General features: G+C 41.5%; 1 protein-coding gene across 2 annotated transcripts in view; it reads left to right on the top strand.

The window, feature by feature from the left end:
• Nucleotides 1-25,366, top strand: part of spire1a (spire-type actin nucleation factor 1a) — a 56,277-nt gene extending 30,911 nt beyond the window's left edge. The window contains exons 4-18 of one of the 2 annotated variants that reach the window (XM_079523431.1): nucleotides 515-640; nucleotides 6,736-6,810; nucleotides 8,101-8,265; nucleotides 8,445-8,531; nucleotides 8,826-8,955; nucleotides 12,982-13,029; nucleotides 13,636-13,787; nucleotides 16,130-16,211; nucleotides 17,961-18,103; nucleotides 19,563-19,592; nucleotides 20,970-21,107; nucleotides 22,470-22,540; nucleotides 22,635-22,662; nucleotides 22,791-22,954; nucleotides 23,075-25,366. In XM_079523431.1, the coding sequence (XP_079379557.1) occupies nucleotides 515-640; nucleotides 6,736-6,810; nucleotides 8,101-8,265; nucleotides 8,445-8,531; nucleotides 8,826-8,955; nucleotides 12,982-13,029; nucleotides 13,636-13,787; nucleotides 16,130-16,211; nucleotides 17,961-18,103; nucleotides 19,563-19,592; nucleotides 20,970-21,107; nucleotides 22,470-22,540; nucleotides 22,635-22,662; nucleotides 22,791-22,954; nucleotides 23,075-23,345 (1,710 nt within the window). In that variant the 3' untranslated portion in view covers nucleotides 23,346-25,366. The remainder of the gene's footprint in view (nucleotides 1-514; nucleotides 641-6,735; nucleotides 6,811-8,100; nucleotides 8,266-8,444; nucleotides 8,532-8,825; nucleotides 8,956-12,981; nucleotides 13,030-13,635; nucleotides 13,788-16,129; nucleotides 16,212-17,960; nucleotides 18,104-19,562; nucleotides 19,593-20,969; nucleotides 21,108-22,469; nucleotides 22,541-22,634; nucleotides 22,663-22,790; nucleotides 22,955-23,074) is intronic. The other variant, XM_079523432.1, reaches the window with a different exon arrangement.
• Nucleotides 25,367-27,550: the final 2,184 nt, after the last annotated feature.

Genomic DNA, 27,550 nt, shown 5'->3' with positions numbered 1-27,550 from the left:
AATATACAAATCAAGTAGCAAAGTGAGTTTAACATCATTTAACATTGTTTAATGCAATCAGTTAGGACTTTTCTGGGTATTTATGGGCTGTCAAGGCCATAAAGTAGTTTTTTTTTGTCACTCAGTATGCGTTCCTGCGTAACGTCCGGGTACGATGATGTCATGTGCATGCTGCATACCCTCTATTCTGATTCCCAGACGTCCTTCCTACCCACTCTGCAACAGTTGCACCATTAATCACAATCAAACAAATACACATCATAAAGTGATGCAAAACTAACTCTGTAACTAACAAATAAAGTGTGTTGTTTATCATGGACACTTTGAGTGCATGTGATAAATCCTCCTGTAAGTCGACAAGTGTTTGTCGCTATGCAAGTATACGTGTACAGTACTGGTACTGCATATATTACACTTGCACAACAAGGCTATTAAAGAAACCAGTACATACTAGTGATGTATGTAGAGTTGATCTTTGCACAATAATCTATATCATGCCCTCCCTCCCTCCCAGATATGCTCGTCCCACCTGCCCAGTCCATCAGACGCCCCCAACCACTACAAGGCGGTGTGCCGCGCACTGTACGCCGAGACGAAGGAGCTCCGCACTTTTCTGGAGAAGATCAGGAGCGCCAAGGAGGTGAGAGATGCGCACGCCACATGCACAACCAATCAAAGGCTACTGCACAGCAGTAGATCTGCACAGCAGTCTAAAAAATGACCAATAAAGACAGATTTATGATCCTGTGCACACTGAAAGTAGGCAAACTACAAGCTCACATCATGTCACATTGCAAGCTAGTAGGTAGATATTATATTATTTTAGGTGCGCTTTGCCATTGTATGGTGTTGAAGAAGAGTCTAATCCAAGCACCATACCTACTAGGGTTTTCTCGATCGCGTGAACGAAAATCGCTGCCTATCATGTCATTTTCAAATGATCGGGAGGAAAAAAAGTTGATCGGGGCATCCCTAGTATCAATATTATATCCATATCATGATATTAGACTGGATATGACTTTGGATATTGTGATATGGCATAAGTGTTCTATAAAAATATCGGATCGGGAATAATCGGTATCGGCAGATACTCAAAATCAAATGATCAGAATCAGATCGGGAGCAAAAAAAAGTGATCAGGACATCCCTAATACCTACCTCTCTACTGAGTTGACATTGTCATTTTCTTGGCATGTTGCCGTTAAGAATTATTAATGTAAGGTGTAGGCAAAACCTACCAACCAATATTTTCCCTGATTGTTTATGCAGCATCGATGTCTGTCTTCCAAACATATGTGGAAACACATGCTGGATTAGCCTCCCACTGTTCACATAGCTTAATATGTTTGTATGGCGAACTGTAGGGCCTAGCTGTAGTGTGTCAGTCTGTGTGGAGCTAATCTCTCAAACTGCTGGCCAAATAGTCTTGTGTATACTCCCTGTAGGCAGTTTTATATTTTTTCGAAATCTTTAACTTTAATTGTATAAAGGAAGCTCTGATCGGGCTGAAACCTTGCCCAAATTTGTATAATTAGATTTGTCATAGAGGACTGACGTCACAGACTGGTCACATGAAGGCCGAGTCCACATTGGAACCACGCCATTTTTTAAAATATTGAGTTCTATGTTCACATCCAGTTCCTAATATTATTTGCTTCTCATTCTTACATTATCAAATCCAGATAGCCATGACAATGAATTATACCTTGAACATTAGACTCAGTCGCAGATAGTCCTAGACCTTATCACCCAACGTCACCTTATAGCCGTCGAGTGAGATAGCAGAGCTCGGTATGGAACAAACTGAAAGTGGATGGGTGAAAGTAGGTGTCTTGGAAAGTACACTGTAATTTCCTCAGTGTTAATATAACATAACTCATTTAGCTTACCCTTGCAGGTCAAATTCTTTGTCACTTTGAGCTGAGGATTTTGCAGTGTATACAGCCAGCACAGAGTTGCTGGAGGGTTCCAGGGAATGTAGATTTAATGGCAGCATAGCAGCAGTAAACCGGTTGAACTGGGTTCGTGAGACAAGCAGGCTTCCTAAATCTAGGAAATAAAAGTCCATGGGGATCGAAATACGTCCCCAATAATGCAAAACCACACTCTTCATTACAATGCCATGAAGGAGAATAGCCTTCCCACAGGGTAGAGTAACATGGCTGATTTCCACCAGCACATGCCCTATGTGCCAGTGGTTCCCAAACAATTGAAATAGGGCTGAAGTGGTTAATTAATAATGCATTTTTGGGTCCAAGGGAGACGGCTAATTTAGCTTTTGGGTCTCAAGATAAGAAGTTTGGGGACTGGGTGTAAGCGTCCATTGTTACACTCTCAGAGTTAAATACACACACAGATGTTGCTGTATAGTCTCTCTTGTCTTCTAACATATTTGTGATTATTTCACTGAACTAGCCTGGTCTGCTGTACCTTACCCCATGCAAACCAAAAAATAATGGTGAATGGTGTGGTTTAAAGTTCTGGTGAGCTCCATCTAGGATATCAGACAGGATATAAATTCAGGCCATGTCCATTATCACTTCTTACGATGGGACATGAGAAGTCCTTATTCTAGGATTTCTGCTTATTGTCCATGCTCCCAGCAGGGTGTTGGCATGCCAACATACAGTACAAACCCTGTTGAATATTATGCTACATACCTGCCTTCTTTTCACCTCTGTAGGGCCAGCTTGCGTCACACATTCCCATAATGACTTTTAAAGAAGGGTGTGGAATTTAGTGATTTCAAAGGCAAGGCCACGTAACCTACAGGTATAGTGTTGTAAAAAATCACACCTATGTGAAGTGAAGGGCGCCAATATATTAAAGTCTATCTCGTGTTGATTAGGTGACGTAATGGTGATGTAAAACAAACAGTGCCAACACAAACATTAAACGCCATTAACAATAAAGAGACAATATGACTTAAACGACATTATGGCATACATTTTCTTTCTTCCTAGAAATAAAACATCTGGGTTTCCAAGGCTATGGCCTCCATGCTCTGGGCGTGAAACTGCTTTGTTAGTTATGTTGCCCACAGGCATGTATTTAAAAACTATTAAAGGTTATACCTGACAACAAGTTAACCTAAAGGTGTGAGTAGTTGAGCCATATGGTTTTGACGTTTGTGTGCATTCTCATAATTGCATTATGAGGCCTACATACTGTAGGTTTTGTGCAGCTCAACTAATGAAATTAAGAATATTCATTGCTGTCGGGAGGAAACCACCTAACTCTTTTAGATTTTTTTTTGCTATTGAACACCCTTTACATCTGTGTTTTGAAAATATTGAACCAATGGAAAGTAGTAAAAAACACTTTGGACAAAACCTTAACTCCATTGGACCCTCAAACTGTGCTAAAGCAACTAACTCCACCACCTCTCCCCCGCTCATGCAAGTAATTGACAATATATAAAGTCACAACACCAACTTTAATGAGGCAGTATTGCTTTGTTTTCTTAATTTCCTGAAAAAGTTATTGTTATTATTATTATTCTTCCCGACGGCAGAGATATATTTTTTCTTAAAATACAGGAAATGTAGGATACAAAAATCATTTTCCTAATATTTTGTTAATGGCCAAATACTCTTCTCCATGCACCAGTATTCTTTTGCAGATGCAGTGCAGCTTGCATTGTGATAGTGCATGCTTAGACCATGTGTGTACATGTACAGTAGGTGCTGGGTACGCAGCAAAATCCTGTAAATGGTACTTTTTACAACGGTTAAATTTAATTTAGATTTCATTATGTATGACTGCTGCAGTATAGAGTCACCTTTTATATATACTTATGTAATATATGGTTACAAACACCAGTGGAACCTTTTCAGACCACCATAAGGAGATTAACATAGAGGGCAGAGGCCAACAGTACTGAATGGTGCAGTATACTCGTTAATACATAATCATATAATTTAACTAGCATAGGATTCCGGAAATCCTGTTCACGCCACATTGCAATGTCTCTGTTTTACTTCATCTCTTGTTCCATAGTCATGGTGTCATACATTTTGCTCCTTTTTCTTTTAGAGCTTTTCTCTTCACACCAGTATTTTTCAGCTCCTCTATAAATACATTGAATCCCTCCCTTTAGAAGAAGTGTGTGGGCGTTTTGGTGAGAACACATTGTCCATTTGCCAAGGCTGTACGAGGGTGTGAATGAATGTAGATAATAAGTGTGACTGGAGGCAGAGCGTCATATTGGAACTGCAGTGTTGAGACGTCAGATGTGGGTGAGCTGGTGAATCCAAACGAAACTGTGTTTCCGTTGCATAGTTGAGCTTGCGTGGCTGTGTTCAGTCTGTGGCAGAGTTGCATACATAATAAGCCTGATTCATTCTTAGTCATACAATGTTCCGTAACACGCAATATTTCCATATAGATTTGGCAATAAACACAACTAATTATGGGCTTAATGGGAGCAGCTGTCTTGTGTGACTGGATCCGTGGGCTTGAGGAGAAGAATAGTTAGGGTGAGATAAGTGACTAATTTCTCTCCCTCACCTCGGAAAAACCCCAATTGCAAATTTAGTGGATGACCGTAGTGGTTCTTAATTGTGCTGTACAGCTCCCAGTGGCCAACAACAGAAGAGTGTGAAGAAAAGGAGAGCTCTGAGCACTCGAAACATAACGGAGGAGAGAGCGTAAAAATCTATGTACTTTAATCTTGTTTACAAAAGGTATTAGACAGCTTTTAATACTTTTTGTAAACATGATAAAAGTACATTGATTTTACGCCCTCACCTCCGTTTCTTTTTGAGTGCTTGGTTCTCTCCTCGTCTTACCTTACCATTGGTTCCCATTTCAGAAATGCATTGTTACTTAGAGGAAAAATCTAAGTACTGCCACCACTGAAGTATACACAGTAAACTCTAGAGTGTTAATTCAACACTTGACACTGCACACATGTAACCAAATGGACCCAGAGGGTCTCAGAGTTAGCAATGGGTAAATGAACACCGAGTATTTTACTCCCTAGCTGGCTGAAAAAGGAGGCAGCAGCGAATCCTCAGGGCTTCCTTCTTTTTGATCTTAGGGTCTGGCATGGATCATGTTTGATTCATCTGGCTTAAAATAACTCTGATTAGCTACATGTAGGCCTCTAGACAACATGCGTGGAATAGCTTCTGTAACAGAAAGTGAAAACACTGCAGTATTTCCGTGGTGGCGGGGCTTCTGACGCAGTCGGCTGACATGCAGCCGTCTTCATCTTTCTTCTGGTGGACACAGTCAGACAGTAATGCTAAACCTGCAGAAAGATGAATACTGTGTCTTCACGCCCATGCCCCAGTGCCTACAGTATGTTACAGTACATATTTCACCTGTTTTCTGAACTGGTTGATCAGAGCTCTGGTAGAGCAACTACACAAGCTTAAACAAATGGTGACTATTGTTCCCATGTGTAAAGCCCTATCCACACCAAAGGGTCAAGACGGTTTTAGCGTTGTCCCTGCGGTGTGATATGTCTTGTTGCACATTGACCCTAGTGATTCAATGCATGGAATTCAATGGCCCAAACCACACCAAAGGGTCAAGACTGTTTTAGTGTTAACTCCTTGCAACCGTTTGGACCCAAGGAGTTGCATGGTGACCCTTTGGTGTGGTTAGGGCTTAAGAACTCATTCGGACACTCATTCGGACAGTCTGCCTTCCCAGTAAAGGGGGCACAGGATTATGTCTACTATTGTTTTGTTTCACAAGTTAATGTATTGGGTTTGATTGTTAAATATTACTAGTTTTGGTAATTGATTCGGTTTTAGACTAGTGTTATTCCATTTTAGAAAAGGTGTTGAAAACTAGCACTCGTGCTACACTGTAAGCAATGCATCCCTATGAATCATTTTAGCTGGGGACCCCCTGTAAACCCCTTAAGGACCCTGCCCTGGGGGTCACCAAACCCCATGTTGAGAAATACGGTTGTCCTTGACTTGGTACGGGTTGAGGTATTTTAAGCTATCTTTCTACAGCTAGCTGGTACTGTTGACGCTCTACAGAGAGGACTTGGCAGAAAGACAGCATTAAAGCAGTCATTAGTCGGCCATTGATTTCTGCCCCCAGCCCGAGCTCAGTGTTGTCCCCATCAGATGGGCCCAGGTGGATATCGGAAACTAAAAGCCATATCGATTGACAACCATGCCAGATGGCTCGGTCAGATGAGGGGCAACTCTGGTCACTAATGTGTTGTCCTTTCCAGCAATGTCAATGTCATGACATAATTGAACCCACTTAAAGGTCCTTACTCACAGGGGGTGTTTTTTTGCGATTAAATTAAATTAAAATGTACTTTTTAAAATGTTGTTCGGATTCACTGAATATAGGCATCAGCCTGTATGACTGAGGAATCGACTAAATGTGTAGCAGAGTTGATTACAACCTCATGAATGAAAAGTCAAATAACTCCCCGGCATTATATAGGGATGTCCCTTTAGTCTAGTAGTTATGATGTTGGCTTTCCACGCAGGAGACCCGGGTACGAATCCTGGGCATTGTATATGAATCATTTTGATGCGAAATAACCGCTTTGTGAAGACCTTAAATTAAAAATGTATTCAATTTTTTTTTAAAAAAGCAAATGGCTGCTCTTCAAACTCATTGCACAACGTGAGCTTGCAATTTGTCTATTTTATTGTTTTTACAAATATTTTCGCCTATACTGACTTGCATGTGTGTGCGCAGTAGGACAATTTTCTTTTTTTAATCTTCCTCTCTTTCTGTGGGATGGATGGGTAGGACCTGAGGAAGATGGAAGTTCGGACGCGGGGTGATCCTGTTCAAGACCTTGACGAGCTTCAGAATGCTGATTGGGTAAGAGATCTCAAGTATCGTTATGCTAACCCTTAAGGTCAACCAGAGCATGTGAGCGGCACGGAGCGGCCAAGAAATCCGCTCTTCGCTCTCGCCGGCTTTTGTCATGCTCGTGTTGATCCCTCCCCCCGATGCGCTCACCTTCATTTGCGCATCGGGCGCTCCGCTCAGATCTGTTCGCTCAGCAGCAAAAAATGACGGGGAAAAAAGAAAATGCTTTCCTGAAATTGGCTGATTAAACACATCGGTATTATTACCTGGAGGCCTACGTTTCAGACAGTGCATGCGTTCTTTTTTTAGAGCATGATGTAAATTAGCTGTTATCAATGATTAGCCAATGTACTATGTAGCCTAATATATTACCATATTGAACTAAGAGAAGCCTATATTAATTATGCCTATAGTCTTCTGTAATGTTCAAAATAAGAAATAGTTTTTGTGCATTATCATTATGTTAATAGAATAATAAACGGACCCAGTTCAAATGTATCGACCGAAGTATGGTATTTTTTTTATTTACCACTGCACCAGCGGGCACCATGCCGCAACCAAGTTTTTGCAAACTGTTAATAAAGTATTAAATCAATCCAATCAATCGGATATAGGTACTAGAACATATCACTGTGGCCAACAGGGCAAGATAGATAAGAATATGACATTCTTTAAAAGATGTCGGAGCCTCAGAGGAGGCCGTATAGGCCTATGGCCTTCCCTTAAAAGCCACTGAAGACAATTTACACAACAGGCTTGTTTTCAAACAAACATGAAACAAACATGAAATCACTGTATAGATTATCAATGGCTAATATGCCATTTAGGCCTAGTATGAACTAAATCGACATGACTGTCTACAAAGCGTCTCACAGTAAAACAAACAAAATACTCAACAATGTGCAAGTTTCTTATAGCCTTTCTAAAAGCTCCAATACAATTAACCAATATAAAAGTGCTGTTGGGCTACATTTACAGAAATGTATAAAATCAAAAACGGAATGCTACATTGTTATGTAAGAAATATGTATGAAATAAAATACTAGTAATCGCATTGCTAGTATTGCTGCTAACTTTGGTCCATTAACTTTAGGCAGGTCTATTGCATTTTGCAATACATTATATAGCCTATTTGTTGTTTGTGACTGTGCATTTTACCCACTGACCCATTTTAAAACCCGCTCAGCACTCACTTCAAAATCCACCCGCTCCACTCCGGCCGCTCGCATGCTCTTAGGTCAACACAAACCACCATTCTTTGGCAGCTATTTAAAATAAATGTTTCCCCTCGTCTTTCAGGCGTGCTTCTGGGTGCAGGTGATGCGTGACCTGCGTGACGGCGTAAAACTGAAGAAGGTCCATGAGCGCCAGTACAACCCGCTGCCCATCGAGTACCAGCTGACGCCCTACGAGATGCTGATGGACGACATCCGCACTCAGCGATACAAGCTCCGCAAAGTCATGGTGAGGCGTTGTACAGCACTTCAGGTCTCGTTTAGGTTACGCTGAATTTATACTCGGGTTGTTTATTTTAGTTTTCCCCCATTTTACTCTCCTGCAATCGGACCCCACTTTAGAGGTTTGTTTTTCAGATAACATGAAAATGAAAATTGATGTACTACTCTGTGTATTTGTCTATCCAGGTAAATGGAAGCATCCCTCCTAGGTTAAAGAGGAGTGCCCACGAGGTCATTCTGGACTTCATTAGATCACGGCCCCCTCTCAACCCCGTGAGTTTCACAGTACTTACACTCACTCACTCACTCTCTGATCATCTCTCTGATCATCTTCTGATTTTAAAAGTGCTTTTAGTCTTTTGGAACCTACCTCGAACATTAATCCATTTTCACCAGAAACTGGAGGAGAAACAGGATTTTGTTCCTGAAAATAACTACATTTTATTACATGGTCCAATTTTACTTTATCACTTATTCATTAGATGTTTTCTTGTGGAAGCTACAGTAGCATCACCGTCTCCTCGGTGACAGTGCTGTCACTGACGTGTGCTTGTCCCGTCCCGGCAGGCGGCTGCCCGTAAGCTGAAGCCCCGCGTGCCACGTCCCGCCAGCCTCCACGAGCGCCTACTGGAGGGCATCAAGTCAGAGAGGAAGCTCAGACCCGTCTCCCCCAACACCATCCGCAGACACCGCCTGGGTAAGACACACACACTCTCTCTCTCTCACTCACTCACTCACTCACTCACTCACTCACTCACTCACTCACTCACTCACTCACTCACTCACTCACACACACACACACACACACACACACACACACACACACACACACACACACACACACACACACACACACACACACACACACACTCACACTCGTGTGTGTGTAATACAGAAGAAGGTAAAAACATCTGCACATTGGTTTAAAGCTCCCCCAAAAATATTATATTGACAGACATAGGAACATATTGTAACACAGGTGCTATGATTGTTCCTCTGCCTCATTATTGTCTTATTATTTAGCTGTCAGTAATGCTGTTATAGTTACAAACGATTCACTTGTATTCATGACATAATGTCTCCTTGCTACTGGAATTGCAACAATATATATATATATACAAACATCATTGGCTAATGATAATATAAAGCACCTGAGAGTCAGAAGGAGCATACAAGCTCCTTTGTGTAATGCAAACATTGACATTCAGTTGTCTTGATATTTTCACGTCCATCCCTAATGACATTATTTAACAACATACAGTACTTTTGTGTTTTAAGTATTTCTTGAACTCAGACTTTATGAAGAACACAGTAGTACAGCATTCCTTTCACATATGAAAGGAAGCACTTTTTTTAATATCTGCTTTAAATTTGTCATGCCATCTATCTCTAAATGCACCGTCTCTATAATATGTCTGTCTGTACATCTGTAATGCACGTAACTCGAGAACCGTTCGCCCCACGACTTCAAATTTACCCATTCCACACCGTCACAGGGAGTGCAGTGCCCGGTGTCGAGTCGGTCGGACCAACGGTTGTCCAGAACCGCCACAAAAGGCCTCTGCCCGCGCTCTGAACCTGATCTCAATATGGAGCTGTCCTAGACTATTTTGGGCATGTCTGACAAAGAACTCCATCACAATGATGCGTGACCTCACCCTTTATTAGCCAATTGATCGCACCTGATCACCCCCCAACGGGCACTGTTCTAGTTAATTCAAATATAATTGGCAATTCAATATTTTGCTCCCTCTAGTGTGCAATATTAGTATGAAAGACACAATTTGACATACACAAAAATCACTGGTCTACTGTAGATCACTGGTCTAGATGCCAATAAATCAGCTATATAGTTGTGTCAACTGGGAGTTAAATTAGCACTCTGGATATTGCTATGTGTTTGTGCTCTGCATGACAGCTCCTTGACTAACATAACCTGTCACCTGGAGACATAACCATTAACGTTTCATCATATTGAACCATGTCTGTCTGACTCCCTCCTTCCCTCCATAGCTCCGAGTCAGTCAGGCAACTTAACCAAGTTTTAACCTGAATCCCATCGTTCTTTTTCTGAGGACATGTCAGGACATATTATCGTAAAATGTGAAGCGTTCTTTTTTTTTTGTAGGCTGTTGGAGTGATTAGAAGTGATTTTCACTTGTCCTCCCGTGGTGGAAAGTAACAAAGTACATTTGCTCAATTACTGTATTTGAGTTCAAATTGTGGCTACTGTACATTTTCCATTTTTATACTAAATTAGTACTCTACTACATCCCAGATGATTTTTATTTTTTTTACTCTACTGCAATTGACAGCTTTAGATTACGTTTCAGATTAGGTTTAGTTTATTACAAAACATGCATTAACCACATGAAACAATTTTATAATTCAACTATTCGAAAAATACATTTATTTTTTCTTTACTTTGTTACAGTAAATCTATTCTGATGCCAATATTTTTGTACTTTTACTCATATTCCATTTTGAATTCAGGCCTTTCTCTTGTCAGAGTATTCTTATAATGTGGTAGCTTTTTCTCTGAGTAAAACATCGGAGTACTTCTTCCATCCTCCACTGGCCTTCACAACGATGGAGACGGGACACATTTAGAAATGAGTTTAACTTGTCGTTCTCACAACAGAACAACAAAGGGTTCAGGGTCAAATACAATTGACCCGTAAATTAGGTTAGTTTTTCCACTGGTGGCATGTAAGCATTTTATAGCCTGGACGAACTTATAAGATTGCTGAAGAAAGATCCCAATACAGTCTAATGTCTTGTATTGGCTTAAACTGAATTAAGGAAAGAAATTAATCAAAATATCAATCTCTTGTTTCCGCGGTGATGTGGTCTGTTGGCACGTTTTTGCAGGTGTTGAACAGGTCAGGATTAGTTAGATCCATGCAGTTGTATACTGCATGGATATAGGATTAGATCTGTATATGGCATTCTCTGCTAGAACTGTTAGATACGGTAAGCAATAGAATATTAATGGATTTTGGGCTGTATCTTTCTTTCTTTTATTTTTTTTTACAATTTCCCCTGGGCGCCAGGGTTAATGTCGTTAAATGTTAAGGTATTCTAATATACTTCATGCTTGGCCTATTCCACAACAATGCAACCATACAGAATACACAGGGTGTCTTTTGTTCAGGGAGTTAGGAGGGAAATATAGGTGGTTTGTTACATAAGGCTTAACGGCAGAGTATTAGACTTCCTTGAAGAAATGCACACGGTTCTGCATTATGTTCTTCAGCACATAGTTTTGTGTTTATGCTGGACATTTAAAGCTGCAATCTAACTTAGTTTACAGTGAGTGGGAGATAGTTTCCCGACTCTACATTGAGACATTTCGACTCTGGTGTCTGGTAGGACACCTGCTGGTTGATGGGTAGTACTGTCCTGAAGCTTGTAATATCTCCCCTGATTACACAGTGAATCCATCTGGTCAAGCGTCGAGAAATTTGGTTTAATTCGTTGAGACCCCAAAAAAAAGCTTTGCAAAAAAGGATTGCAGCTTTAATGGAGGTTCTAGACATCGGCATTATTGTTCTCTCTATATTTTCTCCCTTTCTTCCCATTTCTTCTCTCCTTTTTTGTTTTACCACAGGCCTCTTGTTCATTTAGAGGCCTCTAAACATGCCTTACAGTTTTGACTCGTCAGGTAAAACCATTCCTGCTTTTCTGATAAATGTGTGTTCTTTGTATCTGTTTCTCTGCTGACTGTTATTTTATTTTATTCATTCCCTACCTGAACTGCACACACACACCCCTCACCTTAACATTTCACTCTCTTGTTTTGGAATGTGTGTTTGACACGCGCCACTGCAACACTGGCTGCTGTGACACATAACACTCTGCTGAGACACTGACTAAAGTACTGTTTCACCTGGTGAAACAGTACTTTGAAATGTATATATTTCAGTAAGTGTTGCTATTCTGAGCTCTTGGAATGGCAGATAATTTTTATCCCATGATTTTGCAACCCATTTTTTTCACCCAGTGCCAATTATCTAATGTAATCCTGGGCGCTACGCTTCCTCTGCCAACCTGGGGGGGCAGCGGACTTCATGCCTCCTATGCATGAGGAGTCCAAGCTGCTTCTTTTCACATGACAGGGGAGAGTTTCCCTGACCGGACGTAGCATGTGGAAGGGACACTTTATTCCGACCAGTTCCTTTCCCCTCCTGAACACAGAAGATTTGACTGTGTCCCAGTATATTTCAGCTATTTGTAACTCCTGAGAGCGTAATAATGGAACCAAATGGGTCCATTTAGTGGCAGTATAAGAGCTTCTCCGCCAGTGAGTCATGACTTACTTGGAGCCAGTAGGGATGCGTTGTCTGTCACTACTGCCTCTGCAGTCGACCCACTCTTAATCCGCCGTCTCTGTGTCATATGACGGGTTACGTAATGCTCCGGCTTCCCACCTCGTGTTACACCGCAGCACTGAACCTACAGTAGAAACATGTCCAAGTCACATGACCGCAGCCAATACATGTGGAATGTTTTTTGCACTTTCTGACCCCACAATTCGTCCTTTCTCTGCTTCCACTGTGTCTGACAAACTCCCAGAGTGTTTGACAGGCTTTCCCCTGTACACAACGTGCGTTCGTGTAAGATAAAGCTGCTGAATCCTGTCATGATCCCACTATATAGGCTTGGGGCATTCTTCGATAATATCGAATATTCTCATACTGAAGTGTTGTGTTCCTCTCCACAGGCGCTGGGAAGAGCATCAGCACACCGCAGGACCTGTTCCGTGGCTCAGGTAAATGCACAGCATGCATGATTCCTCGTCACACCCCGGTGCACGTTTCAATTCACACGTTGATGGGACGTGTGGTTATCGCCATCTCCAAATAGGCATACGTCACACATTTGTGGTGTTGAACTGAAGATATTGGACTGATAGTGTAATGTGTCCTCTTCTGGCACAGGTGTGTAAACTTTTGTTTACACACCTTTTAATGAGGTTCTGTACAGAGATTATGGATGACTTGATGCTGTTAACTTTTTAAAAGGCAAATTGAGGTTGTGTCCATATACAACAAAGAAGGTCCGGTAACACTTTCTGTGAAGTCTGCTATAAACACAACACGACGTGATGTGTTGTGAGCTGCTATTTTTGGTGAAGAGACTTGGTGTACTGTAGGCAGAAAAAGAACGCACCAGGTCTGTTTTTAGTAGGTATAGAGGGTCTAAGACAAGTGGTTAGACTGAAGTGACATTGAATTCCAAATTGTATGTCAAGGCCATGACACCCACTTTGAGAAGCCGTGATCTAACACACATCCTGCCTTACCCCCCCCAGGAATGAAATTACTGTAACTGTTCCACCCTACTGTACAATATTGTTGATGGTCTCCGCCCACAGACTCACCAGACGCCCCCAGGAAGCTGGCTGGCAGCACACAATCACTGGGCACAGCCCTGGCTCCCGGGCAGGGTGGAGCGCAGCCACTGACCCAGCGGAAGAGGCTTCTCAAAGCACCCACGCTGGCCGAGCTGGAAAGCTCCGACTCCGACGTAAGGCCACACTCGACATCACAACACACTAAATGCGGAAGCATGAGTTCAAGTCCGTTGCTCTCCCCATGTCCCCCATATATGGGGACTAGGTTGGCGGTGTGTAGAGCCCAGGATCACATTAGATAATTGACACAGGGGTGAAAAATGGGTTACAAAATCGTGGGATAATTTTTTTTTATAAAAGAATAAATAAATGAAGTGTAGCAGAGATAATTATTGATTCTGTGTTTTTCACTAGGTTGACCCCGATGTGTCCCCCAGATCCCCACCTTTTTATTTTTATTAACTTACTATGAATAATAAAGGACTGCATTTTTTTATGTTAATTTACTTACTATGAATAATAAAGGACTGATGGCTGCTCGACATTGATTTATTTTAATTTACTTCCTTTTGCAGTAAAGTCCAATCTATTACGTCATTGTGCGTTGGTGTCACGTGTCAGAAATAGTCGATCTTCAAGCTCACAATGTGTTGCATCACGCTGCTTGGGGGCATGGGAAGCAATGCTACACCTTTTTTAAAAGCTCTATGGGTGTATACTTTTCAGGATGCAATAACAGGATGGATTTCACCCAGTTTCCATCCCACATGGCATGGATGTTATGATGTACGGGAGAGGAAATAAGAAATGCAATGCTAATAACATGTGCATACATTAATCTGCATGTTGCCAAACCTAATATGAACAATAATAGGAGTCATACAAATAAGACTATGGGCTCCATTTTCGTCACCGCTAATCCCCTTATCACTTTTACTATTCTGAAAAAACATTTTTGAATAGTTCAACTAGTCAATCTACATTGACACGTTGTGAGCTTGTAGACTGGCCATTTTAACTATTCAAAAATGTTTTGCAAAATAGTATAAAAGTTTAGGGTTTAGCGGTGACGAAAATGGAGCCCTATATGTCCATAAACGGAATTCATTAAATGGCTATAGTTACTTTGATTTGATTTGATTTTTATCAAAGCATTACAAACGCATTAAATCTTTTATTCTGTCAAGTTACTGCTAATGTTGGCATAACATGTCCTAAAGCACGAGGGGAACTGTTGCGCCTTTCTTCGTCCTTTGTTTTGGGTTAACTGCCAGGAGCAGTGGTCTCAAAAACATAGAAGCAAACTGGCGGCAAGAATCGCTCACTGCAAAAAAAAAATACAGGAAAACAATGTGTTTAATGCGTTGTGAGCTGGCCAATCTTGATTTTCTTTTAAAAAACGTTCTCTCTTTTTTTTGGTTTACGCAAAATGGGGAAGCCAGGGATAATGTGGTGAAGCGTATAAACGTATGAACCTGTTGAACTGGACATGACATGTTTCAATCTGTCGTGCTGAGTCAGGTGAGCCGAGGGCCCCAAGCTAATGTATGTGAGACAGGCTCTATTAATGGCATACTGATCATGTGCTGACCTAAAATGTTAAACAGAACTTGTCTATAGCTGCATCAACACATGGTATAAAATGGATTATATTAATTCATATACAAATCACTTTTGTAACGTTAATGTTACTTGACCATTTACCCTGTTTGTTGAATCCTTTTCTGGATCAGGGCCTGCACTTGGAAACTCTCAAAATTGTTCATGCGTGGCTCACCATCTGACCATTTAACATGGCAGCTGAAGGTTTTGATTATATATTATATTTTGATTATTTTTTATTTAGTTTTTGGCATGGGTTAAGTGGTCAGATGGCTGGGCTGTATGCATTTCCAGAGCATGTTTATTTCTGTTCTGGCTTGGATCAGTGGAACTTATGTTCTATTTATCGGTATGATAAAAAATTTCAATTTTGTAAAGAAAAATAATCATGTTTACTTTTTATAATGTCTAAATTCTTATATGAATCTTTTAATATCTAAATATCTATTAACAACAACCCACAGGTTGAGAATCACTAGACTATGTATGGTTCATGCCGTTAACTCCGATCCTGCCCTTTTGTAATGCGAGTCGACGTCATGGATTACATGATTTCAGTCATCTGGATTCCTTACAAGCCAGCATGTCGCGCACAGAAAATATCTACAAGCTAACACATCACTTTGTGATGTGTTGTGATCTTGAAGATCAGCCATTAGTAGTTTTAAGATTAAAGAGTATTTGAAATGGTCAAACTAGCAATAGAATACATGTTTAGAAGCATCGTCAATAAACATGAATGGTCTCAGAAATAACATAAAAGCTAAGCCTCAATCTGTGATTTCTTCAACTGCTTTGCTGTATGGAGAACAGCAGCAACATACTGTAAGTTTAGAATGATATTTTATTTTGCTTTTTTCCAAGTGCAAAATGCCCCAATTGTAAACACTGGGTCATGTCTTCCACATGTTAGGAAGATGCCACTCAGAGCAGTTCCAGTGCATCCACCTCCATGGTGGAGGAAACATCACCCCAGTCGGTCATGAGCAGGAAAGGTAAGAGCCGAACACTACCATGAGGACCAATAAGGGCTATATTGACACTGTACCTCCTCAACCCATCCAGACATAACCTTGACTGACCGATGCCAGATTTGTGGGTCCAATTTTCCTAGTCCTAGACCACTGATAAGTGAAAAATCAATTATAATCAATTTGGAAAAACTTGTATTTGATGAAAGTTTCTGTTTGAGAACATTTCACTTTTAAACAAATTCAAATTTGAAATAAACAAATGAGCATCGTGCCTGTCACAGACATGCACCGAGCAAGTTCATTCAGGAAACCTCAGTGCAGTCGCTGCCGGCCGTTAATTGGGCCACCTCAGCATCACGCTCTCATCCACATGATTCACTCAGCCAATGACACACTCACTCCATCTTCATACCGGCTATTTAAACTGGAAGGTTTGCACTCCTCCTGCTTGCTTGCTGCTGCTGATTCTGCTGCGCTGCTGTATGCAAACTTTGCTGCTCACCCTCCTCCACCCCAGCTACCATCTGTCGTTTTGGATCTACTGTTTAGGTACGGGGGATTCGGAGTCCCTATGGATTGGTGCGCTTGATCTGAGTACCTAAAAAGCAGAGCCAATTAATCGCCAAACCATAATAAACATATTGCTCATTTTATATTCAATAAATATCTATTTCATCCATTCTTGAGTTGTCCTGACTGAACCTTTTTAGTAAATTTGTTTTATATATATGCATGTTTTTCTCACAATAACCAAGTGGAATAGATTTGATGATAAAGCACTGACAGCAGTTATATTGTAAAATCATGGTAAAGTGGGTAGTGGTCTAAACTACGGTAATCCCAATCTCATCCCAAAATGGCTGACACCATTTTTTTTTTTTAAATTAACCACATTATTCAGCATTTTACAAACATTTTACAAGCTGAGACACATCTGGATTAGCTTTTTCTTTTTATCAAAAGGTTAAAGAAAATCTCTTGCATAATTGCCTTTATCTAAGCCAGTGGTTTTCAAACAGTGGTTCTTGAGGGGGTGCCAGGTGGTCCGCAGCTAAATGGAGAGTTGGATGGTAACCAAATGGACCTTTTTATTAGATATTTAACTCTTGAGAGCGTAAAATGAAACCGTAAGGGTCCATTTGGTTTAATTTTACAGTACACCCTCAATAGTTAAATTATTGTTACAAGAAGTCTACACAATTGGAGAATGTAATATAATTGCTATTTTGATCAACGTTTGTCTGTTATCTCTCCTAATGGCACCGACATCAATACAGCATGGAGTTAAAATCTTATCCAACGACCACACAATATTTAGTTTTGGGTCTGAGGCTAAATGTCATCAAATGGTGGTCCGTGGCTCAAATGCAGAATAAATAGTGGACCTTGATATGAAAAGGGTTGAAAACCACTGATCTAAGCCATCAAATGTAGTCTTGATGTAAAACATGAGACCCCTAATCTGCTCATCGTACACTACCTTATTGTCTTCAATGACTGTCTAAAGAGGACGAGACGCGAATATCGTACGGGCGACGCCATGTTGCTCCATGGTGCTCCATGGAAGGAAAGAAACATGCGCAGTTGAGACCAGGAAGTTGTACATGCCCAAATCTGTGCATGTCCAACTTCCTGGTCTCAACTGCACATGTTTCTTTCCTTCCATGGAGCAACATGGCGTCGCCCGTACGGTCTTCGCGTCTCGTCCTCTTTAGACAGTCCTTGATTGTCTTACCACATCTTTCTCATGCTTTGTCCTCGTTTCTCCAGGTCGACCGAACTTCCTGCCCATTTCCTCCACCCCGGAGCCAGTCGAGCGCCATGCCCATCAGAGGAGGCACACCATGGAGAAAGAAAATCCTACCAGTGTGCGTCTCTTTGTGCCTCCTTCCAGACAGAGCTCCAAGTCTTTGGTAAGTCAGCCATAAGCAGTGTAAAATAGGCCACTATTTATAATGTGACCCACTCGGGTCTGTATTTGCAGTCGTGAAATTGCAGGAACTGTAAAAAATATTTCCTAATCTACTGTCAAAGAACAAAGGAGAGCCGAGTGCTTCTTAGAGTTCAATGGGTGAATGTGCTCACCAAGTCAATACAGGATCAAATATGAAGAGAGGTCCCATAAAATGGACAAACTTAAAGCACACACATGTAATTGCCCCAGTCATAAAACTGATTTCTTTTTTTATTGCTGTAAATCTAAAATATTGATTCAGATCATAATTTTACTGCAAAACATTGATATTCTGGGAAAAGATATGAAGATCCAATGGCAAGCAGCCATCTCAGTTGGTCAACTTCTTGAAGTGTACAAGGTACTTTATTTCCTGGTGTTTAACTTGCTTAAGGCAGAACTGGGCAGCAATCATGAAGCACTTGCAGGTTTATAATATGTTGTCTGCCTGCCCTCCAGGCATCACTTCAAGTGTTTGCATTTTCTATTAACTGGTCAACCATTTTTATGAATTGGTTGTAAATGCCTTATCGTTACTAGGTTAAACGGTTAACCATGAACAACCCCTGACCCTATTATACTTAGTTGACTTGGTCCCCTCATTTTTTTCCCTCTATACAAATTTGACAAAATAGAAGATCAGATCTACAAGCTCACAATGTGTTGCGTTGTGGAACGGCTATTTTTGCAGAATGTTGTCAAGAATAGGGATGCTACGGCTCATGTAGTTGCAGTAAGTGGGGATTAAGTATGCTTTCTAGCTGTAAAACAGTTTATCATTGAGATGAATTTGAGAACTGACATCATGGTGTACTGTAGACACGCGTATAATGACATGGCCAAATTTGGGCTGTCAGTTTCAAAGTGGTTAATGGGATTTTTACCCATTTCAAATGCATACATGTTTTTTTCCTCATAATGGTAGTTTATCCCCTGGGCATGTGCAGGCAGCAGCGTTAAACAATGAGGCCGTTGTCCCCAAGCCTGTCTCATATTCCCCATTAGAATGTTTTCACTGGCTGGCTATCTGGCTCCTCCAAATACTTAAGTCCAGTTGTTTGTTTTTGTTTTGTTTTTTACACAAAGCTGCAACAGGCGGAACCACCCAACAAGGTAACCTGGCCATGGTGTATCATCTGTTGGTCATCATCATCATCATCATCAGTCGCTCTCATTGTGCAATAGAAAACCCGAAACACACAAATAATTGTCTAGTCAATTTTATTTCAACTACGTTGAAAACCTGATTTTAATTGAAATGCACAAGTCACAAAGTGAAACTTTCTCACCTCAACGTGTCGCCACTGCTATTTTTTATTTTCATTTATGTTAATTTCGCTGACTGGACATTTAACCATCAGAATGTTGCAACAGGAGGTTTTTTTCCCGTTTGACTGTATTGTAATTCTATTGGTCAGGTCGGTGTGGTCAGCAGTGATCAAGGCGGGGTATGTCACTTTGATTATGTCACAAAGTTGCATTTAACGTCTCCGACACCTACCACACCCTCATCCCCATCCTTCACGAAGGCACCTTTGAACTTCTCATACTAATATGGTGCAGGGAACCAGGTTATTTTCTATATCTATGCATTTATTTATTTAAAACCTTGGAAAACACAGCATTGAGGCTTACACTGGTGTGACCTTACATCTATACCAGTTGAAGTAAACTGGCATTTAAATGGTTTTGGTTATTTATTAATTTGTCACTCTGCTTCCACAATCTGTGTTATCAGTCGCAAATGTTCCTCCAAATCAAAGCCACCAGTAAAAAGGTGACCAAGGTAGACATTTCCCCCTGTTACAGTAGCATTCCTCTGCCCTTTTACAAGTGCATATCATAAGTAGTTTTGTTTGTTTGTTGGTTTTATTTTAATTTTAAATGTTCTGTTTACATTATTATTTTCCTTTTTTAGTTTAAGTAAACTATAATAACCCTGGAGCTCTGTGTTTCTAGGCTACATTGAGTTGTCTGGGGGTGTGTGGTGGTATAAGGGCAGTCTCACGTAGCCAGATGGTCAGATCTTTCCCACTCATACATCTGACATTAAATTCAATGTCATTTAGTTGCTAGAACAGCGACAAGAATGACTATTTTGGAAACTAACATGAAGGAACCTGAAGCTGGTATCGTTTACATTTCTGAATTCAGTTTTAGGACATTCACTAAATTTATATGTCAGATGTCACCAAACGTACAGCATCAGTAGGCATAGATCTCTGGCTACAGGAGACTACTTAAATGGTTGCTTTCTCAGCATGATGGTGTCATTTTCATTTTCGCCTTCATTCACATGTTAACTTGTCACCATCTCCAACATGATCACGTCACGCTGTCGCAACACCTTGGGATACGGGGAGCTAGGCATGTCATGATTATTTCATAATCGCCTAATTGCAATTATTTGCGATAATCACACTTATTTTTTCTTTTTCACAAATGTTCATTTATTTTCAAAGGTCAAACATTTTCAAATCTAGTTGAAATAGTAGATCTACAAACCCAAAGCAAAACATCGTGCCACGTTTTGAACTAGTAGATCGGTTATTTCCACTATTCCGCCATTATTTTTTTAGTATAAAGTTATTCAATTAAGTCATTTGTCATATCTTCCCCGTTCACCTATTGTTTCCGAAGACAAACGGAAATGTAATTTTGTTCCAATGTTCAACGACAGAATGGCAATAAAATTCTTAATCGCAATTAATTGAGTGACAATTAATAGTCAAGTAAAGTTTTGAAATGGTGACAGCCCTACGTGGTAGCCATCCCTGGCCATGTAGAAGCAGTGTTGTTGACCTGCCGTGTGTCCCTCCCTCTAGGAGGAATTCTGCTACCCGGTGGAGTGCTTGGCGCTGACGGTGGAGGAGGTCATGCACATCAGGCAGGTGCTGGTCAAAGCAGAGCTGGAGAAGTTCCAGCAGTACAAGGACATCTACACTGCCCTCAAGAAAGGAAAGGTACAGTGTTTTTTTTCCTTTTCTTCCCATCTACAGCAGACCCTTCAGCAGAATGGGTGTTAATCAATCTCTGAAGGTGTCCACCACCAGTGCATTTAGTAGTGTCAGTTTGAGTATAGAGACACACAGGGACTACAAATTCCACGCCCCCAAATGAGACAGCGGCCCCACTTCTGGTCCGTTAGAACGGTGTACTGCAGGCCAGCCCATAGAAGTCCATTGAAATTCCACTGTAGTTAGCCTACTTTTAAAATAATACCAAATGAACTGAAGACTATTTATTTGAATACAAATATGTTTCCAAATGTATGAAGTGTCTTTGTCAACATATATTGTTGTTTTTCTCAATAGAGGATCTATTTCACATTTCATTTACCACTTGAATGAGTTACCCATAATGTTAACGGAACAGAGGGGAGACGGCAGACAGAAAACCTGTCGCTTTTAAGGACGTCACTGCCTTTACGAGGCAACGAGCGCCGACTTTGAAGAGTGGAATTCTCAATAATGCATCCCGACTGACTTTGTTCATTCATGTCTATATTTTGAACATGTCACGGACTTACTAATATGTTCTGCCTACCTCAGAGCTCCGACGGTGTGTTTTACCGTTTGTCAACTTGTTGTATAAAATTAACTAAAATAGCCCAGCTAAATGGACGAGTGACATATCCTGACATTTTCAACTACCTAGTGAATTCCCCAGATGAGTATTAATAATTAGTCTTGCAAGCCTGTTTGGATAACTTTCCACAAATACATAGCATATAAAGCGAAATACAACAAATATATCTGGGTATTGAAAACCTCAAGGGATGCGACCGTGACGTATATACCATGCGACCACTTTGACTTGAGATTTACAATGCTAGCACTTTTCACAAACTGATGGAGTATATTAAAGTACATTGTGAGTTGTATATTGAGATGGCAGGTATGTGACATTGAAAAGGACAAATCAAATATATGGGACACTTTATTGGAACACAAAAACAATCGCTATAGCCTCTGTAATGAACCAGTGAAATTAGGGTATTTTATGATGCCTCTCATAGGGATTGATTGCATTGGCAGCTGCAGTACACCGTTGAAACGGACCAGAAGTGGGGCCGCTGTCTAATTTGGGCGCATGAAATTTGTAGTCACCGTGTGTCTCTATGGGCTATGTCAAGAAAATGTTTTGTGTAATTCATGTTCCATTGTACGCAGGTGTTGCACGCCGAAAATAGCCGATCTACAAGCTCACAAGGCGTCTCAACCGACACGCTGTGAACTTGTAGATAGGCCGTGCGCCACTGTCATATGACAAAGTATAAAATCGTCTTAACATGTCAATGTTTTCCCTTCGTCTCCCCTCTGTAGCTTTGCTTTTCATGCCGGACCAAGAAGTTCTCCTTATTCACCTGGTCCTACATCTGCCAGTTCTGCAAACGGTAAATCATATCGAACTGTTAACATCACTGTTTATGCTGTACTAAAAATCCAACAACGTGATAACAAGCAACCTGCTTTTTGTCTCTTCTCCAGGCCAGTGTGCTCACAGTGCTGTAAAAAGGTATGCAGCCCCAACAAACCCCTCGAACCCCTCAGTGTTGCCAACACTGCTTCTGTTACTGTTTACTGACACTTATAGACACATACTGTACCCCAACCTAAATTAAGCTTTAACAACTTCTACCTCAGATGCGGCTCCCATCAAAGCCCTACTCCAGCTTACCCATCTACTCCCTGGGTCCCAGCGCCATGTCGAAGGAGGAAGATGGCACGTCCTTGGCTAGCGCCCAGGCAGACAAGACGCCCTTTGGGTCCGGACACAACAGACACAGCCTGCGTAGAACTGTGTCCAAGTACGTGCCTGTAGAATGTTTCCTTTTTTCTTTCTGTAACTACACATTTTGCAGATGAGAGCCACAATATTGATGTCTTGATGTTGTCTTTAATGTTTTTTTCCCCTGAAATCCCCCCAGGATGTCGAAGCACAGTGGAGCGACCGAGGGCCTATCGCGGGACGAGCCAGAGCTGCCAAAGGAGCTGACGGAGGACTGGGCCACCATGGACGTGTGCGTGGACTGCAAGAAGTTCATAACCGAGATCATCTCGTCCAGTAGGCGGAGCCTGTCGGTGGCCACCAAGCGCGCACGCCTCAACCGCAAGACGCAGTCCTTCTACTTGGCCTCGTCCTCGTCCTCCAACTCCCTCAACTTCAGGCTGTCAGAGCGCACCATCAACGAGGTGTAGAAAGTACGATTCTCCCATTTCGTCATTTCCCCATGCCGACCTCGTCAAAGGACGAGGAGAGGGGCAGACTCTGAAAGAAACTAAAAAAGCATCTGTTCTTTTTTTTTAGTTTTGTCAACAGGATCACTGCAGTGTCTCGGACTGGTATTTAACAAAAAAAACAAGTCACGCGTGACCATTAACCCAAAGCCCCTTTTACACCAAAGTAGTATTAACTCCTCCCTTCTCAGGAAAAGTAGACCTGCTCTGTTCATAGTGGTCATGAAGACGATCCATGTTTTACGCATCACAAACTCCTCTTGCTGGAAACTCTTTGGCGGCCGATTGACCATTATTTTGCTGGTGGCTGCACAGTATAATGTGTGTAATGACAGTATAAAACGTTTAAACAATTTTATAAAGGCAGGGTTTAAACAATTTTATAAAGGCAGGGTTAAGTGAACATGCAGGATTTTACTATGTAATAATTCCGGGCAATGTTGTTAGTGGGATGATGAATCAAGTATGCAAATGTGTATTTGACTCGTTTTCTTTAGTCAATAATATAGCGCGGCGACAGTCCCAAACCAGATCCCTGTGCCGTAAACACAGTTTTCCCGTTCCTGTTTCCTACTGCTAGCACTCAGGAAGAATGAACCGATTGTCTGTTTGACAGCAATGCACTGTAGATCCACCTAGTCGGGTCTGCTGGGATGGAATCATCTCTGCCTCATATCGATGCCCCTTCTAATTTAACATATTGCCGAAATATCACTCATCTTTTAGATAAGTGACATTTAGAGATGAATGTTGGCGTGAGGAGCTGGGGAACCAGAGTGACATTTAGAGTTGAATGTTGGCGTAGGAGCTGGGGAACCAGAGATGAATGTTGGCGTGAGGAGCTGGGGAACTGAGTGGTGGCTGCGTTCTTGTCGGGTGGGTTTTAGCCACTTTTAATTCTGTGCCTGGTGCCAAAATAGTTCCCTCCTTCCCAAGTCCTGAGTGTTGACACTGAAAGTATAAAGATGTGTAGACAAGGGTCCATTTGTAGACTTTCACAATGAAAGTAACTCTCTGGATCCTGTGCTGTGCCTGTCTAATTATGGATGTATTGTACATTGTAAATAGATTGAGCTGGGACTTTAATGGGGTGGCTCAGTGACTCATCATTTCCCCACAATGCTTTGTTCTAAGAAGCACAGAATTGTGGGGTTTTGAGTGTGTACATGCTGTATATCTAAAATCCTTCCGAATCTAATATTCCAAAACTTCAAGTGACATACAAATAATGAAACGTTACACTTGTAGTATGTGTATATATAATATGTATGCTGTACACATTGGAAGTATAATTTGTCCATGTTTTCTTGCCATAAGTTTAAGCAGTAAGAGTGTCATGTCCTGACTCACTCTCTTCATCTCTTATTAGTATTATATTCTAATTATTATTATTATTATGGTTTATGACTCTAATATAAAAGGTTTTTATTTTACTTTTGTATGTACAATGGTCTTTTGATTCATAGATCTCAAATAGCACTTTTATTGGACCAATGTATTATTTCTGTCTTAATTATTTTTGTCTTTTTAAATGTCTGTCTGTTCACCTTTTGGGTTTCCACAGTGCCATTTCCCAGGGTTCTTTGAGGGTGAACGTATGAGTGAATGACTGAGCGTTTGTTGGTGTCTGGTCAGAGAAAAGTAAAATCCACCCCACTCAACTGAATGTATAATAGGCTATTTAGTTTATTTTTAACTGTTCTGACGTTGGAATGCGTATAGTTTTATATTTGCTTTCAAATGATCTTACATACACATGATCTTTCACACCTGCCTGTACCGTCATATAATTTGTTTTGTGACCTGGTTACCAGCAAGGCAGAAGGACAAATAAGATCGTTAACTTAAAGTGATGTCATGCTACTGTCAAATGTCCTCTGAATACATTTTAAAGCCTCAGTAAGGAATGAATGATGCGCATGCTGTAATGTGATTTCCTTTTTTTAATAAAAGAAATTATAATAAAACATGATAGACTGATATTCGACTCCAGTATCAATTTGCTCTGGTTTTATAGTTTGCACATTCAAGACTACGTTTTTAGATCAAAGATAATCAGCAGACAACTGCCTTCTTCACGGTATAGATACCCTGATGACACGTTTTAGATTATTCTGCCATGGACCGGCATCACTAAGGATTTGGTGTGTTTAACATCCTCTTGATTGAAAAATGTATTAACAGTTTGCAGAATTACAGTACATTTCAAGCACAAACTCAATACAAAGGCTGTTAACTGTGAGTGGACGACCCAATTAAGCATTACACTTGTTTCCAATAGGGTCCACCATGTTCAATTCATCAAAAACATTTAGAGACGTACAAATAGACAAAGGACAACAGGAATTCATCATAAAGGAGGTAAAAAGGGAAAAGAAACATATACAGTGAGGGAAAAAAAGGGGTGGGGGGGATTCACGTTCAGCTCCGTTCATTTGTTTGTTTTCCTTGGAGGAGCTCCGTTGGGTCCCCAAGTCTGCTCCGTGGCCGTACCTTGAGTTGGCTGTGTGGCCGTTACCGTCTCTTGTGTTGTCCTTGTGTTGGGTCCCCAAGTCGGGTCCGTGGCCGTACCTTGAGTTGGCTGTGTGGCCTTGACCGTCTCTTGTGTTGTTCTTGCACAATTTATAGTTTGATCTTACATAATTCTATGTGATTGGAAGAGCAACAGACTTTGGGTGACTTTTGGGGGTTCCAGTTTAACATTGAGTGATATAGGGCCCTCTGGTGATCGGGATGAGGAACTACTTTCTTGTAGCTGGGAACTACTTTATTTGCTGTAGGTCGCATTTACTATGGAAACCTTCATCTCCCGTCCGTTAGTCACCCACGCCATATATGGTCACGCCTTGTGACATCACTCACGTCTCCATATATGGTCAAGCCTTGTGACATCACGCCTCCATATATGGTCACGCCTTGTGACATGCCTCCATAGTCCATATATGGTCACGCCTCCATATACTGTATGGCCATCTCCATATATGAAGATCATGACACTGACCATGTAACCCTGGATAACCATACATGGAGAAGACTGGATCATCCCCTAGATGCATATATGAAGCCGGCCAGCAACTCTACATCTGACCTCAAACCCTTAGATCTCCATATATGGAGCTGACCTGTTCTGACATTCCATGTGTTGATCCACCCCCACTCTTCCTTCCTGTTCTGACATTCCATGTGTTGATCCTTCCCCACCCTTCCTTCCTGTTCTGACTGATGTTAATCTGACCTCATCAAACCCTGTACACTCAAGACACGCTCCATATATAGCCAGTACATAATTCATTCCATATGTTTATCTGACCCCCCATGCCAAATCGCCTGCCGTCACCCAGGCGGATGCGTGCACACAACCTCGCCCTACAGTCCAAAATCCCGCAACTTCCACCCCCACAGTGTAGGTCTTGCCGCCCCGCCCCTTGTGGTGTTCTTGTAGTGAATTATTAGTGTGGCAACACAGTATAGTATTTGGGTGACTTTATTTATTATGCATTTCATAATTTGTATTTATCTCCATAATGTGCATTTAACTCTATTGTACAAAAGGCTCTGAGGTCAGAGTAAAAACGCTGGTGGTCTCCAAGGCTAAGGGGCTACGGTCAGAGTGACCTCCCTGCGAGCCAAGTGTATACTGTAGCTACCAGTTCAGTTTGGTTGAATTATGTTTCACTACAGTTGACCTATGTTACATTATAGATGACCAATGTGTTACTGTTCCAGTGTGATATTGTCACTCGCTACGAGTGACAATATCACAGCGAAGCAGGCTGGAACCCAGGCCTTACAGCGAAGCAGGCTGGAACCCAGGCCTTTCAACCTGAGAGCAGGCTGGAACCCAGGCCTTACAGCGAAGCAGGCTGGAACCCAGGCCTTACAGCGAAGCAGGCTGGAACCCAAGCCTTACAGCGAAGCAGGCTGGAACCCAGGCCTTACAGCGAAGCAGGCTGGAACCCAGGCCTTACAGCGCAGCAGGCTGGAACCCAGGCCTTACAGCGAAGCAGGCTGGAAACCCAGGCCTTACAGCGAAGCAGGCTGGAACCCAGGCCTTTCAACCTGAGAGCAGGCTGGAACCCAGGCCTTACAGCGAAGCAGGCTGGAACCCAGGCCTTTCAACGAAGCAGGCTGGAACCCAGGCCTTTCAACCTGAGAGCAGGCTGGAA

The sequence above is a fragment of the Electrona antarctica genome (genome assembly GCF_951216825.1).
Source record: "Electrona antarctica genome assembly, chromosome: 15".
Taxonomy (NCBI): Eukaryota; Metazoa; Chordata; class Actinopteri; order Myctophiformes; family Myctophidae; genus Electrona; species Electrona antarctica.
Note: the sequence above shows the minus strand (reverse complement) of the source record. Positions and strands in the feature narration are given on the sequence as shown.